Source organism: Zingiber officinale, chromosome 8A (assembly GCF_018446385.1).
Source record: "Zingiber officinale cultivar Zhangliang chromosome 8A, Zo_v1.1, whole genome shotgun sequence".
Classification (NCBI taxonomy): Eukaryota; Viridiplantae; Streptophyta; class Magnoliopsida; order Zingiberales; family Zingiberaceae; genus Zingiber; species Zingiber officinale.
Window position 1 is genome coordinate 24535149 of NC_056000.1, and position 17906 is coordinate 24553054.

Below are 17906 nucleotides of genomic sequence, written 5' to 3' on the forward strand. Positions count from 1 at the left end.
AAAAAGTCTCGGAGTAGTCTACTCCATAAGTCTGAGTGAACCCTTTGGCTACCAGGCGGGCCTTGTACCTCTCCAAGGATCCATCTGAGTTGTATTTCACAGTAAATACCCACTTGCAACCAACAACTGTCTTCCCATTAGGAAAATCCACTTTCTCCCAAGTAGAGTTCTTCTCCAAAGCTTTCATCTCCTCAAGAATAGCTTCTCTCCACTCAGGAACATTCAGGGCTTCTTGGATGCTGTTAGAAATGGATACACTAGACAATTGTGAAATAAATGTACAATAGGAAAGTGAAATATTTTCATAAGACACAAAGTTTGACAGGGGATATTTTGTACAAGATCTAACACCTTTCCTAAGAGCAATGGGAAGATCCAGTTGACTAGAAAACTCAGGATTACCTGGAAGATTGGGCCCTTGTGAATCATGAATTTCATGATTGAACCTTTGATCGGATACTTGAGGATGCTGGGAACTAGGGCCTTCCTTTTTCTTTGAATAGACCAGACCTTTATATCGTTTCCCATCCATTTCTGTTATTTCATTTTGTTCTTGTTTGTCGGTAGACTCAATATTTTCTCCATTTTCTACCTCTTTTACTTTTAGTGATAAAGCATCATTAGGAACAAGCGCAAAGGTTAAGTCAGATTTATCAACACATTCATCTTCATTAGGTTTGTTCTCCTCCTGAAGATGAGTGTTCTGGTATGAAGTTCCCTCAAGAAAAGTGACATCCGTAGAGACAAATATTTTTTTCGAAATTGGATCAAACATTTGTAACCCTTTTGATTGTTGGGGTATCCTACAAATATGCATTTATGTGCTTTTGGATTAAGTTTTGATTTTCTAGGATCAAAATTATGAACAAATGCAACACTTCCAAAAAATTTTAAAGGGATGTTTGTCACTAACCGAGAATCAGGAAAGCATTCTGTGAAAACCTAGATTGGAGTTCTAAACGACAAATTTCGGGTTGACATTCGATTAATCAAATAAGTTGCTGTCAGAACTGCTTCTCCCCAAAGATACTTAGGAACCTTGTAAAACTCAAGGCTCTAGCAACTTCAAGGAGATGTTTGTTTTTTCTTTCAGCAATCCCATTTTGTTGGGATGTATAATTACATGAACTTTGGTGCACAATTCCTTTCTCATAAAAAAAATTTCCCAACATATTGTTAAAGAATTCCATTCCATTATCACTTCGAAAAATTTTAATCTGAGTCTGAAATTGAGTTTGAACCATGTTATAAAATTTTTTGAACATTATTGTAGCCTCAGATTTTTCTTTTAGCAAAAAAACCCATGTGACCCTAGTATGATCGCCAATGAAAGTAATGTACCATCGTTTCCCAGAAAGAGTGGTCACCCTAGAAGGACCACAAATATCACTATGAATCATAGTAAAAGGTGCTGATTTTTTGTATGGTTGAGATTGAAAAACAGATCGATGATGTTTTGCTAATTCACATGATTCACATTGAAAAACTGACTGTTCTTTATTAATAAACAGCTTGGGAACCAACAACTTTAATTATTGAAAACTAGGATGACCCAATCTATAATGTCATAACAAAATTTCACTATTATTTGGAACAGAAATAGAGCTGAAACAAGTTTTATGGTCTGATCCTTCATTAAAGAGATAAAGCCCACCATCCTGTTTAGCATTCCCAATCATCTTCACCGAGGTTAAATCCTGAAATTCACAATGCGAGGAACAAAAATTAGCTCTACAATTATGATCATGGGTGAATTTACTGATGGATAGAAGATTGTAGGAAAGGGTGGGAATATGTAGAACATCTTTCAATGTTATAGATTGAGGAATAGGTACTGGTCCTTTTCTTGCAACAGTTGCAAAGGAACCATCTACAATTTTGATCTTTTGATTCCCTGCACTTGGTGTATAAGAAGAGAAATATTGCGAAATACCAATCATATGATCAGTAGCACCTGAATCTAAGATTCAGAAGATATTAGATTTGGTACATGCAAGGGTACCGATGGGAACAATACCTGAATCAGCAAGGGCACATGAAGAATTAGAATTTCCTAAGGATTGGGACTGAAATAGTTTTTGTAAGTGCTCCATTTGTTCCTTAGTGAAGGGAAAAGATTTAGAGGAAGCTGCTTTGGATCTGAATGGTTCACATGAAGGGCATGACTTTCATGTGCCCCCCCCCCCCCCCCCTAACTTGTTATCACTACCTTGTTTTCTGTTTCCATATGCTAGTTTTCCATGCAACTTCCAGCCGTTTTCACGAGTTTGCCACGGTTTTCTGCAATAGTCACATCAAGGCCTTTGCTTTCCTTATCTATTTCCTTCAAATTCTGCACCACAAACTGCAAGAGCGGACCCTTCCATTTCTGGTTTTGATTCAGGAATATTTTTTAGCATCACATATTGTCTTGCTTCTTTCTTACGTACTTCTGAGAAAACTTCTCTTAGAGGAGGCAAAGACTTTCATCCCAGGATACACCCTCGAACCTCATCGAGTTCCTTGTTCAAACCAGCTAGGAACACAAATACCCGACCTCTTTCTATCTTCTTTTTATACCGAGCACTATCATTTGGATTTTCCCAATCTTCTTCTTCAAACAAATCCAACTCCTGTCAAACAATTATCATCTCATTATAATAAGCTGTTATCTCATGATCTCCTTGCTCCATTTTCCACTGTCGAGTGTTTAATTCGAACAATTGAGAATGATTGTCCAAATCTGAATACGTTTCTCTAACAGCTTCTCACACATCTCAAGCTGTGGGTAGAAATATAAATGGCTTTCCAATCACAGGATCCATAGAGTTTATTAACCAAGCAGTGACCATAGAATTTTGAGACCGCCACTACTTGAATCTTGGATCCTTTGTGGTTGGAGGTTTGATTTCACCATTGAGATAGCTAAGTTTTCTTTTGCCGTCTATTGCTAATCGTACTATCTGAGACCACTCAAGATAATTTTTTCCATTCAGTTTATGAAGAGTAATATGGAGAGATCCAGTAGAGTGGTCAGGAAGAAAATCCGCCATCGGTTGAGCATTTACTTAGGCTTTTGCCTCCAAAGGCATCATCTCACTCCCAGCATCCGAAGATGTTGGACCAGAGCCAACCATGGCTGCCTTAAAATTCATCCTTACATCCTATTGCTATGATACCATATGGAATTGTATGAAGAGAAAAAGAACATAACTATTTTTCATTATTGTATAATTTACAAGGAGCTCGACTAAAATAGGAGGATGCAAGAGACATTAGAAAGGAAGATTACAAAATAAAAATCTCTCTCAATCACAGATTTAATTCCTTTCCTTCTATGTCATTTCCTTAATCATATCAAATTAATTTCTTTCCTTTTATGTCATTTCCTTAATCATATTAAATCAAATCAGATCAGAATATTCTTTAATGTTGTCAAATCAAATCAGAATATTTCTTAATACTGTCAACATCATGTCTCGTCCTGATTCAACAATCAAAGTCGGACACGCCCGAGCCGTGCCTCCCAAGCACGCCCGTGTCTGGCCTCGATCCAGCGTCAAGAACAACATGCCCCGGCTGTGGGGCCTCCCAGGCACAACCGTGTCACATGGATATCTCCTCGACAATTTAAAGTTTCCCAATCGTTTTTTTGGGGAGGACTATAAAGAGTCCAAAAAGCCTCTTGACTTGAGGAGGGTTTTCCCTATTCTAAGGAACCATAGAGTCGTCGTTCCAAGAGCCGTCGCAATGATCCATCCACTGATTGGAGCTTAGAGTTTCTTTTGAAGACCAACAACCATCCCACTAAGCTTTCTCCTCTCTCTCTATTTCCAATTTTGAGTTGTAATTGATTACATTCAATATCTCTTGACTGTAACTTGATTTTTCATAGAGTATATTTTTGATTCTAAGATTAGGGAGTGTCCCAATGTAATTGTTGACATTCAATTTCAATTCAAGTATTTGTTTAGCTTTCTCTATTGAATGGCATATTTATTCCATGGTCTGGTTTTATTGTCCATACACGATTGTGACACTAACCTGCACCTTTGTATCTCACGAGACGCGGGGAAGGACCGAAAGGTGAACCCAACTCTCCGATCCATAAATGTCCAAGACGTGGAGAGTCGGTCATGAAAGCAGGCTGGCATGCCACTAGGAGATGGTGATGTAGCCTAACTGGGGCACCATTGGTTATCACATAGCATAATGGGTTTACCCCAATTCAGTGTCACGAAGTAGAGGACAACTAGGGGGCTGTGAGTTCATGTGACAAGGTCTCCATAAGAAAGCGGTCAATTAGCAATGTCGCCTCGAATGTATAATTCCCAAAGTCTATATTGGTATTTTGGGATAGGTCTACCTACATGCGAACAACATAGAGATAAGAAAGTAAACAATACTTAGGATGTCAATGATCATCGTGGCATAATGAAAATTCTAGGATCGTTTTCTCAATCCAAATTTCTTCTTTGACCATTCGCTTGCTGACAATCTCTTGTTGGCTCTAGATGCACTTTCAATCTCTTGTTGACTTTCGATTCTCTAGGTAATTGCTGTTAGGACCAAAAGTAGCTAGAGGGGGGGGGGGGGGGGGGGAATAGCTCGTCGCGTTCGCTCGGTGCTCTTCGTTGCTTGTTTCTTCTTGGATGTGCAGCGGAAAATACAGAAACAAACACAAACACGCTAACACTAGGATTTTACTTGGTATCCACCTCACAAGAGGTGACTAATCCAAGGATCCACACCAACGCACACACCCTCCACTATGAATAACACTCCTTTATGGTAACTACCAAAGGCGGAGAAGCCCTACAACACTCTCAATACAAGAAGAAGAAAGGGAAATACAAGTTAAGCAAAAGCTTACAAGATGTGCCGTAAAAACCCTAACCCTAACTTCTTCCTCTTGCAATAGATCCGCCTCTTGACTTGGAAAGCCTCCAAGAACCTTCAAGAACTGGCGATCACGTGCTTGTAGAGAGCTGTGGAGGAGCTGGAATGAATCTGAGAAGAGCTCGTCGAGATCGCCGAAGACCACGCTCGCTGCGACTAAACGACGCCAGCGGTCGGATCCCGATCGATTCGAATGTTCGAATCGATCGGGAGGCTGGATCGATCCACGGATCGATCCAGCGCCTACGAGAAGCGCTGGATCGATCCACGGATCGATCCGGCGCTTATCGCGGCTAATTCCCCGATCGATCGATCGATCGGGACCTCGATCGATCCACGGATCGATCCGAGGTTCGATCCTACAGAGAATCTGATCGATCAACCGATCGATCCAGACTGGATCGATCCACGGATCGATCCGACTTGGTTTTGCCCAAAACCAAGTTCCGAACCTCCCTAACCAACATCCGGTCAACCTTGACTGTTGGTACATCATGCCTCGCATCCGTCACCCTTGACCTGCCAGACTCCCCACCAAGTGTCCGGCCAACCTTTGACCAAGTGGACTTTTACTCGTCAAGTATCCGGTCACCCATTGACCTACTGGACTTCCAGATGTCTAGTCAACCTCGACCCATCTGGACTTCCTTCCTCGCCAAGTATTGATCAATCCTTTGACCTACTGACTTCCACACCGGATGTCCGATCATCCTTGATCCATCTGGATTTTCCTGCCTAGCTTCACTCACTGAGGCTTTCACCTAGCTTCACTCACTAGGGTTTTCCATCCGCCTAGCTTCACTCCCATCTACCCGGCTCACTCACGGGACTTTCACCCGCCTGCTCACCAGGGCTTTCACCCAGCTTCACTCACTGGGTTTTCCATCCACTTAGCTTCACCAGGACTTTCTTACTACCGGCTTCACTCACCAGGACTTTTCTTCCGGCTTCACTCACCGGACTTTCATTTCGCTAACATCCCGTTAGGACTTCCCATCAAGTATCCATCAACCTTGACCTACTTGACTCTTCTTCAATCAATATCTTATGTCGAACATCTAAACCCAAACCAAGACTCACCTTGGTTACCGGTCAACCTTGACCCGAGGGATATGCACCAACAATCTCCCCTTTTGATGTTTGACAATACCACAATAACACTTACAATCCCATATGTAAGTTAGGCTAATCCCATAGCCTCCTTCTTCATGCCACTAGGTAATGAAAGCGTAAATTAAGCTCTTCATTCTCCCCTTAGAGGGCAAACTCCTCTAGGTAATGAAGCCTAACTTACTCCCTTTCATGAGTCCTTTCATTCTCCCCATGACCTTCCCATAATGAAGGACTAAGCTTAACCATCATTCTCCCCTATGGCACACATCAACCCATCGTTGGACACACATCAACCGATGCTCCACTGGGCACACTCCAACAAATCCATTTGTTGAAGTCTCCCCCGAAGAGTTGCTCATCGTTGTTCACAACATCACTCGTGTGATCAACACGATAATGAAGGTCTCATACCCTTCATTTATCCTTAACTTCTCCTCAATGTAGACAACTACCCAACCTTGAGCATTATCTACCACATGAGTGTCCACTTGAAATAATGAGGATATCCACTCCCATTTCTCCCATTTCAAGTTTAAATGCTCAACCTTGAGCAAATTCACAGAAGGTTAACCACCTTCCAAGGTTCATGAAAATAATTTTCATGTCTTTAAAGAGTCCCTCCCCCTAAAGACATGGTGGTAACTTCTGTCATTGCACCAACAATGACTTGGAATCCCTAAACCATTAGGAAACCCAAATGTGGAAGTTTTGAGGTTCAAATATTCAAAATTTGAAACAACCTCAACCTAAACTTCTACTTAGTCTTCGTTAACCAATCCATCCTTGTTTTCAACATGAAAACACCCTTTGTATGTATACAAATGTATTTAAGGGGTTTGGAATGGTTACCTAGACTCAAGGAGGTTCAAAGATGCTGAAATCAGGCCTTCCCAGACAAAATCAGCAACTTGGATCGATTGGAGTTGGGTTCCAATCGATTGAACCTTTCTGAATCGATCCACGGATCGATTCGGACTCCTGAATCGAACGGCTGATCGATCCAGTGAGCTTCTGCTTCAGGCCGTGAATCGATCCATGGATCGATTCAGAACTCAATCGATCCATGGATCGATCGAGACTCGATAGTTGCTGAAATTCTATTTCATCAACTCGAAACCCCTAGAAAATTCTACAAAATCCAAAATTATGAAATTTGTGTAGACATTATTTAGGCATACTTAATCATGGAAAAATAGCTTTCATGAAAATACATCATATTTTCAAAGATTGACACAAACTTGAAAACTTGCAAAACTCTAGTGTTTTTCTTCAAGTTTTGTGTCTAACTATTCAATGGTGATTACTATCAAAAGATAGCCTTCACCAAGGTTTTCCAAAACATTTTAAAACATTTTCAAAACCAATATCCCATCATGTTCCTTGGGCATAATGCACATGACTTGTACATTAGCTTTCCCAATGATGGGAAAACACATAACTATGTGTTTTGATGAACCTAAAACTCAAAGGAATGCACTAAATCAACATCTTGAGTTTTGTTCATCATCCTAACATCTCACTTGTATCTAATGTGCACTAAAACACATATAAGTCACCTTATAGTCTTTGTGAGATGTAGATTTTGGTTTTGCCCTATTCTAGGGATCATGCATATCTATCTAGGCATTTTAGAAATGTTAGACATCCACCTAGGATATCACTTGTCAATAAGTGTCGTTAAATGCCATCCGTCCTTAATTACAAGGAATTAAACTTAATGCATGATTATGTTATGGCATACATCAAAATAAAATAGCTTTCAAAAGAAAGATTCCTATAACTACATGATGTATGTATGACATGACATGGTATTTTTGTATTTTTCATGATAAGTCATGAATGCAAAATACAAATAAGATTAAATATGATGTCATGGCATATTATGAGCAAACAATCATGACAAGGTTTAGCATAAATAAAATATACCTAGATTACCTATCTAAGTATCGTTAATCTTAGCTAATCCTAAATCTTAAACCCTAGATTGTCCTAAAGTGCTTCAAGAAAATGCCAAAGCCTAAGTTTGCATTTCTTATTCCCTTGATTAATTTATGCCAATTAAAATAAACATGTCCTCAATTGTTGGCATATTCCATTTTTCCTCAAGAGTAGCACTTTTAAATTTAAGGCCCGGATTGCCTTTAAATTGCCTAAGAACATATCACAAACCCAACTTGATAGTTCTTATTAATTTTCCAATATGTGCCATTTAAGATAAAATCAATACTTCTCCAATTTGGCACATTTACTCTTTCAAGGAGTAATCATTAATTCCATTTCATTTTCAAAGGTTAACTAAAACCTTGAAAATGCTCCTTGAGTGTCAATTTCCTCAAAGTTGGGTTAACTACCCTTCTAATCGGAGTTGACACTCTCTAACCCATCTATGGGGTAGAGAAGATGCTCCTAGGAACCCAACACCTATTGGTGCTCCTTGGATGCTTTAGGTACTCACTAGGGATAACTTCCCTAGATACCTTCCTAGTGATCTTGTTGGGCTTCTTAGAAGCCTTGGTCACATTTTCTAGGTCAACTCTAGGGATAACCTCCCTTGTGACCTTGTTTGTGACTTTCTTAGACTTCTTAGAAGTCTTAGTCACATTTATTGCAAAAATACTCTTAGGGATGACTTCCCTAGTATTTTTGACTTGACCACTAGACCTAGGGTTTGTTCCATAGCTATATGGAACTCTATGGTAAGAGGGCACATCCTTCTTAGCCTTTGGTTTGTATCCCAAACCTCTATGGCCATTAGATGACCTTTGTGCTCCTAGACCTAGGTTATGCTCATTTTGCCCTAATAGGATATTTTCCATCCTTTTTAGGGTCTTTTCCATTTTATCAAGTCTTGACCTCAAGACTTGATTTTCTCTCACTAAGTCCTTAGTATTTGACCCATGAGCATTTTTGTTTCTAGGCTTGTATCTAAAATCCTTAGAGTTTACGCCTAGATTTTTACCTACAATCCTAGCCTTAGGTGTAGTAGTTTTAGCATGAAAAGCTATATGTTTTTCTTTAACACTATCATGCTTTCTATTTTCATGGTAAATAGCATTAAAATGATATAAATTTGAACTATCATGCTTTTTACCATAATGTAGAGGAGTAGGCTCGATAAATGTTACCTTCTTCTTTACCTTAGAGGCTCCCCCTTGACTAGAGCTTCCTCCATGAGCCTTGACCATCTTCTTCCCCTTGGGGCATTGACTTCGGTAATGCCCCTTTTGATTGCAAGAGAAGCATATAATATGCTCCTTGCTCTTCTTTGTATTGGGGATGGTCTCCTTGGGCTTCACCTTGCCCTTTTGTGCCACTTGGCCCTTCTTCTTGGCCAATTTAGGGCATTTACTTTTGTAATGCCCATGTTCCCTACATTCAAAGCATATGATATGATTTTATTATTAATTGAAATGTTTATACCTTTGCTTGTAGGGGTGGCATCTTCTCCTTTTGATCCAGAGGTAGAAGCTTCCTCTTGATCCGAAGATATTCCTCCATTCGATTTTGCTTGACTTGCGAAGGTGGAAGCTTCTTCATCCTCATCTTCTCTTGACCCGGATGTGGAGGATTCTTCTTGCTCTTGCTCCGGTGTCAATAAAGATTGCTCCCCCTCAATCCTAGAGGTGGAGGCTTCACGTTCTTCCTCATCCTCTTGAAGATGAAACAAGGAATATGCTCCTTCCTTGCTCTTTTGATTGCACTCCTTTGAGGATGAAGCTTCTTGGATTTCCTCTTCTTCGGAGGTTGAGTATCCGAACTCTCCTCCTCTTGATCTTGCTCCAAAGAGTCACCCTCTCGGATTCTTCATTTATGATGGAGGGTCTCTTCATGAAGCTTAGCCGATTTGCTCCAAAGTTCCTTTCGTCTTCAAATTCTCGATTTTGCAAAGAATGGTGCTTGGCAATAAATTGACCAAAAGCTTGGTCACATTGTCATTTGCCTCGCACCTTTGGACTTGCTCCGGGCTCCATTTGCTTTTCTTTAGAACTTTGCCCTTTGAATTTCTTGGAGCCTTGAAACCTTCCATTAGAGCAAACCATTGCTCTATCTCCATCATAAGAAAGTTTTCGATTCTTGATCTCCAAGAATCGAAGCTTGTCGATATGTATGGTGGAGCCACCCTTGTGTCAAATCCAAGTCCATCTTGGAATTCCATCTTGAAGTTGAGCTTCTTGAATTCTTTAACTTTGATGAATTTGCTTCAACTTCTTCACCCTCTAGCTTTTTGCCCCTTCCGACGATGATTCCGATGAAGAGCAACCTTGCTATGATACCACTTGTTATGACCAAAATATAGCTAGAGGTGGGTGAATAGCTCGGCGCGATCTCGTGCTCGTCGTTGCTTGCTTCTTGTGATAAAATGCAGCGGAAAATATAAAGAAACAACCACAACAACGCTAACACTAGGATTTACTTGGTATCCACCTCACAAGAGGTGACTAATCCAAGGATCCACACACGCACACACCCTCCACTAATAATAACACTCCTTTATGGTAACTACCAAAGGCGGAGAAGCCCTACAACACTCTCAATACAAGAAGAAGAAAGGGAAAACAAGTTAAGCAAAAGCTTACAAGATGTGCCTGAAAACCCTAACCCTAACTTCTTCCTCTTGTAGATCCGCCTCTTGACTTGGAAAGCCTCCAAGAACCTTCAAGAACCGCGATCACGTGCTTGAGAGAGCGTGGAGGAATGAATCGAGAAGAGCTCGTCAAGAGACGCCAAGACCACGCCGCTGCGGCTTTAAACCCGACGCACGGTCGGATCCCGATCGATTCGAATGTTCCGAATCGATCGGAGGCTTGATCGATCCACGGATCGATCCGAGCTTCTGCATGCCTCCCGATCGATCCACGGATCGATCCGGCCATTCGGAAGCAGCATCGTCCCGATCGATCGGCCGATCGATCGGGACCTCGAATCGATCCACGGATCGATCCGAAGCTTTCGTCACTGGGAAGAATCTAGATCGATCAACCGATCGATCACGGATCGATCCACGGATCGATCCGACTTGGTTTTGCCCAAAACCAAGTTCCAAACCTCCCTAACCAACATCCGGTCAACCTTGACTGTTGGTACATCATGCCTCGCATCCGGTCACCCTCGACCCCAGACACCAGTGTCCGGTCAACCTTTGACCCACTTGACTTTTACTCGTCGTGCCAGTATCCGGTCACCCATTGACCTACTGGACTTCCACCGATGTCTGGTCAACCTTGACCCATCTGGACTTCCTTCCTTGCCAAGTATTCATCAATCCTTCGACCTACTTGGGCTTCCCAGCACCAGATGTCCGATCATCCTTGATCCATCTGGATTTTCCCTTGCCTGGCTTCACTCACCAGGGCTTTCACCTAGCTTCACTCACTAGGGTTTTCCATCTGCCTAGCTTCACTCACTAGGACTTTCTTCTGCCTGGCTTCACTCACCAGGACTTTTCTTCTGCCTGGCTTCACTCACCAGGACTTTCATTTTGCCTAACATCCCAGTTAGGACTTCCCAGTCAAGTATCCAGTCAACCTTGACCTACTTGACTCTTCTTCAATCAATATCTTATTGTCAAACATCTAAACCCAAACCAAGACTCAGCTTGGTTACCCAGGTCAACCTTGACCTGAGGGATATTGCACCAACAATTGCTTCTCTAATTTGATCCGTTCTTGACTTTTCGATCCTGTGGATTCGATTTATTACTTGATGACAATTGTACATTTATCGATATTACTTGCATTTTGGAAATCAAGTTACCATATATGCTCAGCAGATATCTTGCAACTATAGGGAGAATTGACTAACTTGATGGCTCCATCTTTATAATAAATTTTCATGTAAGTAGACAATGTATATTACACCTTGCACTGCCTTTTTTTCTTGGATTTGACGACATATGGACCTGCCAAATAGAGGAATTCTATTAGTTTCTTTAGTACTCCCAGTGAGAATCATGGTGGCATAGCTTGTGAACTTTGGACTAACCTTTGTGGTGAGGCATCTAAGCCCCATGTGGAAGGTCAATAGATTGATGTGTTAGTAGTGCAACTACTGTGCAAGTTATTCCATACTTTTTAGACTACATTGATTTTCACCTAAAATTTTGTTCTCACAAATAAATTAACTCTTCTGACAAAAAAATTTCCTTATCACGGGTTTATTGTCGTCATTATTTCAGACAATTGCTACTGTGTGCATGTTTCTTGCCTCCAAAGTAGAAGAGACACCACGTCGTTTGGACAAGATTGTGGTCATGGCATATGAGACAATCCATAAAAGAGACCCTACTGCTGCATCTAGAATACTGCAGAAGGTACAATAAACTTCTGTACATGGACATAAATTCTAGTTGATAGAGTACACATGTACCTTATCATTCATATAAAGAACTAGCACAATACTAGAATATAGACTGATACTGTAATTCTCTTATTACTTTTATCTGGATTCATAATCAAAGTGCTGATTTGTCTCTTTTTTGTTAAGATTACGTTTGAGAAGCAAAAGAATATTGTTTTGATTGGAGAAAGAGTGCTCCTATCCACAATTCGGTTTGATTTTAATGTGCTCCATCCCTACAAGCCACTACTTGATGCTCTCAAGAAACTCGAGATTACTCAAAGAGAAGTTAGACAAACTGCATGGAACTATGTGAATGATTGGTATATAAAATACTGACCAAATCACCCATGACTGATCTATTTTGTTATATCACTGTTAACTTGATCGATAATCACCTGATATAATGGTATTCATAGGCTTTGGACTACTTTGTATGTGCAATATAAGCCCCACTACATAGCAGCTGGTTCCCTTTTTCTTGCTGCTAAACTTCACAATGTAAAGCTTCCTTCAGAGAGGGGTTATGTCTGGTGGCATGAATTTGATATCATTCCTGGCCAATTGGAAGGTTAGATATCTTGTAGTGCAGATTGTTTAGTGTTTGGTCCCTGTTATTCCTAATGTACGTAAAATTGCAGGGGTGATTCAGGAAATGAGACAGCTTTTGGAATGTAACCGAGTATCAACTTCACTTCGAAACCCAATTCAAACTCCTGTAGTAACCAATGAGAAGCTCTCATGCAGTCCCGATTCTGTTCTAAAAAGTGCAGGCATCTTGAGACGCAGCTCAAGTCAAGATTCTGATGCAGATCTTAACAGTCATAAGCCCATTGATTCTAATTGTCAGGCCTCCGTCTCAAGTGCAGTGACTGAACAGATTTCAATGGAGCACCAAACCACTGGGCCTCAGAGACAGGTGTCTGGCTCCAAGATTTTAATGGGTGCTGTGGACCATAATCAGCACTTAGTGGATCAACCCGAAATGACAAAAAGAGAACCCAGTGAAAATAGGTTTTGTGAAATTGATAAAGATCGCATCAGGGCAACTCTTAAGAAAAGAAAGAGGGAAAGAAAGATGAATAACTTGGTTAGGACTGTCATTGATTCAAGTGAAGACGCATGGATTGAGAGAGAACTAGAAGTTGGTATAGTTTCAGTAGCTGGTTCTGCTGCAACGAAACTATTGTTGCATAATCTATAGAGATCACTGTGATATACTACTTATCAGCTGTTGGAATCAATAGAAGAAACAGGTCAAACTGTTGGGGATAAAATTTAGACTACATTTTTCAAATACCATTTACGTACAGAAGAAGGAAATCTTTGAAAACTTTCCTCTTCTTATTGTACCTCATTACTGGGATTCTGAAGGATTATTGACATTCAATCTCCCTGCAGCTGAGGAGAAATCTGTATGCATATAAATTATGGTGTTCCAGAGTTCATGTCTGTAACTTTGAAACATGTACATGCAAATCGCATTTGGAAAAATTGATTATTAGTTATTTTTGCATATAATTTAAAGTTCCTTTTTCAGTTGATAGAAATAGTTGTAACTTGTACTTGTGGAAGAGAAAGGTACGATGCATCATGGAATGAATTGAAAAAAGGAATGCTTGGAAATGCTGATGGAAGTGTTTCTTGATTTGAGTATTCCATTGCTCTTTGCTCCATAGTTCTTTGACAAATGTAATATTCTTTTTTCAACAGGATTGTGAAGACATGCACACTAATGCCTCTGATGCATTGGCATTATGAATTCCATATCAATTTTGAGGCTATTTTTTTTGGAAGGATGTTGCTTTTTTGCTTTTATTTTTATTTGGAAGTGTAAAAAAATTGTAAAGGCCATGAAGTTTGTCATACACTTGCAGTTGTATTGTATCTTAAGGCAGATTGATTCATTTGCAAATGTAATGCTTGTGTCATTTGATTCTTTTATCTAGTTATTGCTACTTGTACAAATACATTCCATCTGTGTCAACAAAAAACTTTTAGTTAAAATTTCTTTCATGGCTTGCCTTGTTTCTAAAGAGCTGCAATTTTTATATTTTTTTATTGTGACTAATGAATTAGAAGGCGAAAGAGGTATGGAACTAGTTTTAAGTGTGGTGGATCATCATAGACTTTGACAAACTCACTAGTCAAATTCATTTCATATCATCTATTAGAAAACAAAATCCTCCTAATAAGTAACAAGGAATGACTTAGAAGAAGAATCCAACGAAAGACTTTGCTGGCATTGCATTGTCTTATTGAGCGTGAGCAACACAATAGTTAACCAAAACAATAGACCAAGAACTTCCAGTTTTCATCTTTTCCTCAAACAACCATTCATATCGATGAAGCATAGGTTGATCATCGACGCTACAATTCTGGAGGAAAGCGACTTGTGCAGACGAATGCTCATCTCATCTGATCAATTGCTTCAACCTCTCAGTTACTATTGAAACATCTAACCCCAGTCTGGAGCTCACTGCCTGCAACAATTGGTCATTCATTAAACAAAACCTAGTTAAAGTGAACAACAAGACAAAGTCAACTGTGTTTTCAGCAACATTTTTTCCTAGAATGTATAAGCTACGAACAGATGAAGTTAGCATGTATTCTATTCCTCCATTTAGACATAACAAATTTTGTTTTGACTCGAACAAGTTTTGTTTCTATAACATACGAGAAAAACTAGCCCACAAGTTTAGTAAATAAATCTTGTCTTACAAGGGAACACAGAGCTGATGCAAATCCAAGGTAAGCATTCCACAATGTGAAAAACGCATGGGTAACCTAGATGAAAGAACTAATCCAATTAATTTTATTAGGATCATTTGAGAGGTGATGGAGAAATAATTTTGAGTTGAAAGTGAATGAACATCGTACATTTAAGTCTATGGATCTCTTTCATTATACAACTCCTCATATGAAACTAACTAGGGAACCACAATGTCTTTTTATGATTTGACAACTTCATCAAGACACAAGTTTCATTCATATTCAAGAATCATCCCAGCTGATAGCATGTGAGGCTCAAATTTAAGTTCATCATCACACAAGCAATCATTTCCAAATGTCTCAATTGTATCTAAAATTAGATCCACTCTAATATCAAAAAATGTCTAAATAGAATCAATCTAAGCTTATAAGTTTATTTATTAGTCCATAATTCTTCATGAGAGACTAAAATAGCATGTCTCAACATCCAAACTACTAGCTACATAATAAATATTAGCCAATTAAGTAAATGAAAGAGTAGTGAATAATTTCACAGTTCATACCTGGGAATGCAATGTGTAGAAAATTTTTTCACCCACAACAGAGAAGTTGGCATTGATAACTTGAGCTCCTTCTTCCTCGAGAACACTGATCACCTCATGGAACACGAACCTCTTCTCCTGCCCACTTATTAGAACTACCTCCAAATTGGAATCCTGGTGCCTTACTTCGACGAATGGCAATGTGAACTCTGATGTAGTGGCACTGTCAATTTCCTTTTCCGTATCTTGGATGATTATATTTCTGCCCCTCCTCTCCTTCATCTTCTCAATCCTTGATCTAAGAGTTTTGATGTAAGATGTGGCTTGATCCAATTGATCTTGTTGGCTCAACATATCCTGCACCATAAAATAAAGAAAATTGAGCATGCAAACTCTAGCTTGTTCGGCACTATAAAGACATCCAAATATTTAAAACTGAGTGTTTGAGCTTCAATTTGTCTATTAAAATGATAAACAGGTTAGTTCATGCTAATTACTTAGCATACCAACTAATTCATATCCAATTAGCAGGTGATAATGAGATATTTTTAATATTGCAACGACCAACTGAGATTATTTATTGCAGTGGCTTCTATAATGTTTTGGAAAAATAAGAGAATCAACTGAGGTTGTACTTTTTTTATTCAAGGTGAGACAAAAACTACACCATTCAAACATGGACAGCAAGGTTAGCAAGATTTTTATAATCCCCCATGTTTGGCATGGACTTTAAACATTCCCTAAAACTAGAACAAAGAACAATTTGTCAAACTTAAGAACAGAGTCACAAATAAGAGGAGAACAAAGTATCATACATCAGGAAGGTTAAGGGAAATAGTTAGAAAACAAGTTCCTGTTAGGTTTAATCCATCCGTAATAAAGAAAGAGCGTGAGAATCATAATTTCAAGCGGATAGAAGCAGTTCTCCAACACAATTTTAGAAAATTCATCGAGAGAAAAAGCACCCAATTTTGATTTTTGTCTAGGTTTCAAAATGGAGCAAAGAACAAACAGCAACTAGATGAGAACTCCATATCAGATAGCAACAGAAAATATGCGAGGACGCGATACGGAAGAAAGATCAGGTAAATCGACCACCTTCGAGCTGGCGTAATGCTCTTTGGGGATGACCGAAGCGAGCTTCATGCACAAGCTCTTCATCAGGACCCGGCGGTTCTTCTCCAGCGTCTTCCGCTCCATCCTGGAAGCCCCATCGGCGCTCTTGCTCTTCATCTGGGCGAGAATGGAGGGAGAACCGCCGTGGGGGCAGAGGAGAGAAAGCAATCGAACGGAAGAAGAAGGCGAGGAGGAGTGCAGCCGAGGAATGGGACGATTTTCATTATATCGGAGAAGTGGAGGCGCGTCCGCGGGCCCCTTCCGTGTGGGCCCGCCCTCACAATTTCTCGCTTTTTTTTTTTCTTTTAATCCAGATATTCAGTTTTATTAACAGTTCCACTGTTCATTAATCTTAAAGGTGAGAACCTATTAATTCTGAAAGTTTCGGGTTCCGTAAAAAATTTTTATTCACCACTAGATAAATAAAAAAACAACAATAATTCAATCATAATAATAATAAATAAATAAATAATAATAATAATAAATAATAATTTTTTTTCAAAACAATAATAATAAAGCTAAACCTGTTCTAACATAATTATTACACAAATTTAAATCGTTATACACTAACGAAAAGTAGTCTTTTAAGCAAATTTTATACCGAATACATGGCATTATATTTGTCCTATCTATCTATTTATAATAATCATAATATATAATGATAATGAAATAATTCAATCATGTGGTGCAAATATAGCAAAACGTGCGCGATAGAGATGCCATGTGTTGATTAAAGTATATAACGCTTTTAATAGCGACACTGTGCCACGTGCGTTAAACCCGAAACAGTTGTTGAAAGTGGACGACCGCGTTGCTGCATTTATTAGGTTTCGGTTCTAAAACTTAGAAGAGTATTGACCGAATAAATAATATATTTTTGGTAGGAATTTTTATACTTTTATGATTTATCCTCAGGGTTGAGAATCTGTGATGAATTATTAGAGATTATCTCTCGGCTGGATAATGAGCCTAAGAAAACGGGCTGTTTAGATAGATGATCAAGGATATTTTTTATTTATTTCAAATAGAGGATGAAAATTTTTTATAAGATGAGATTAATTGACTTCAAAATTAATCAGTTCAGAAAATTAAACACTGCTAACTAAAAAATTTAAGTCGATGAAATAGACGTTGGGGATGTGATGCTTCTACTGATCTCCTGTGGATTTCGCTCCTGTCTGTAACACAAACAACGCCAGTGTCGAATCA

The 17906-nt window shown here is 39.3% G+C and overlaps 2 protein-coding genes across 2 annotated transcripts in view; one reads left to right on the plus strand and one right to left on the minus strand.

Annotated features, from left to right (window-relative positions):
- LOC122008035 (cyclin-T1-2-like) overlaps positions 1-13848 on the plus strand; it is a 45833-nt gene extending 31985 nt beyond the window's left edge. Inside the window, exons 4-7 of the mRNA XM_042563607.1 lie at positions 12167-12301; positions 12475-12650; positions 12747-12898; positions 12969-13848. Coding sequence (XP_042419541.1) covers positions 12167-12301; positions 12475-12650; positions 12747-12898; positions 12969-13531 — 1026 coding nt within the window. The 3' untranslated portion in view covers positions 13532-13848. The remainder of the gene's footprint in view (positions 1-12166; positions 12302-12474; positions 12651-12746; positions 12899-12968) is intronic.
- Positions 13849-14471: 623 nt separating this feature from the next.
- LOC122008036 (transcription factor bHLH167-like) lies at positions 14472-16910 on the minus strand. Its single transcript, XM_042563608.1, has 3 exons — positions 16680-16910; positions 15603-15938; positions 14472-14810 (listed from the first exon to the last, which is right to left on the minus strand). The coding sequence occupies exons 1-3, from the start codon at positions 16812-16814 to the stop codon at positions 14742-14744; spliced, it is 540 nt and encodes a 179-aa protein (XP_042419542.1). The 5' UTR covers positions 16815-16910; the 3' UTR covers positions 14472-14741.
- Between the last annotated feature and the right edge of the window lie 996 nt (positions 16911-17906).

What these genes read in the sequence shown, in the direction of transcription:
- LOC122008036 (XM_042563608.1), bottom strand. Translation starts at nt 16,814, where the DNA reads ATGAAGAGCAAGAGCGCCGATGGGGCTTCCAGGATGGAGCGGAAGACG. An exon ending in AGCATTACGCCAGCTCGAAG is followed by an intron (nt 15,939 to 16,679) that starts GTGGTCGATTTA and finishes TTTATGGTGCAG; the next exon opens with GATATGTTGAGCCAACAAGA. An exon ending in TCTACACATTGCATTCCCAG is followed by an intron (nt 14,811 to 15,602) that starts GTATGAACTGTG and finishes CAATTGTTGCAG; the next exon opens with GCAGTGAGCTCCAGACTGGG.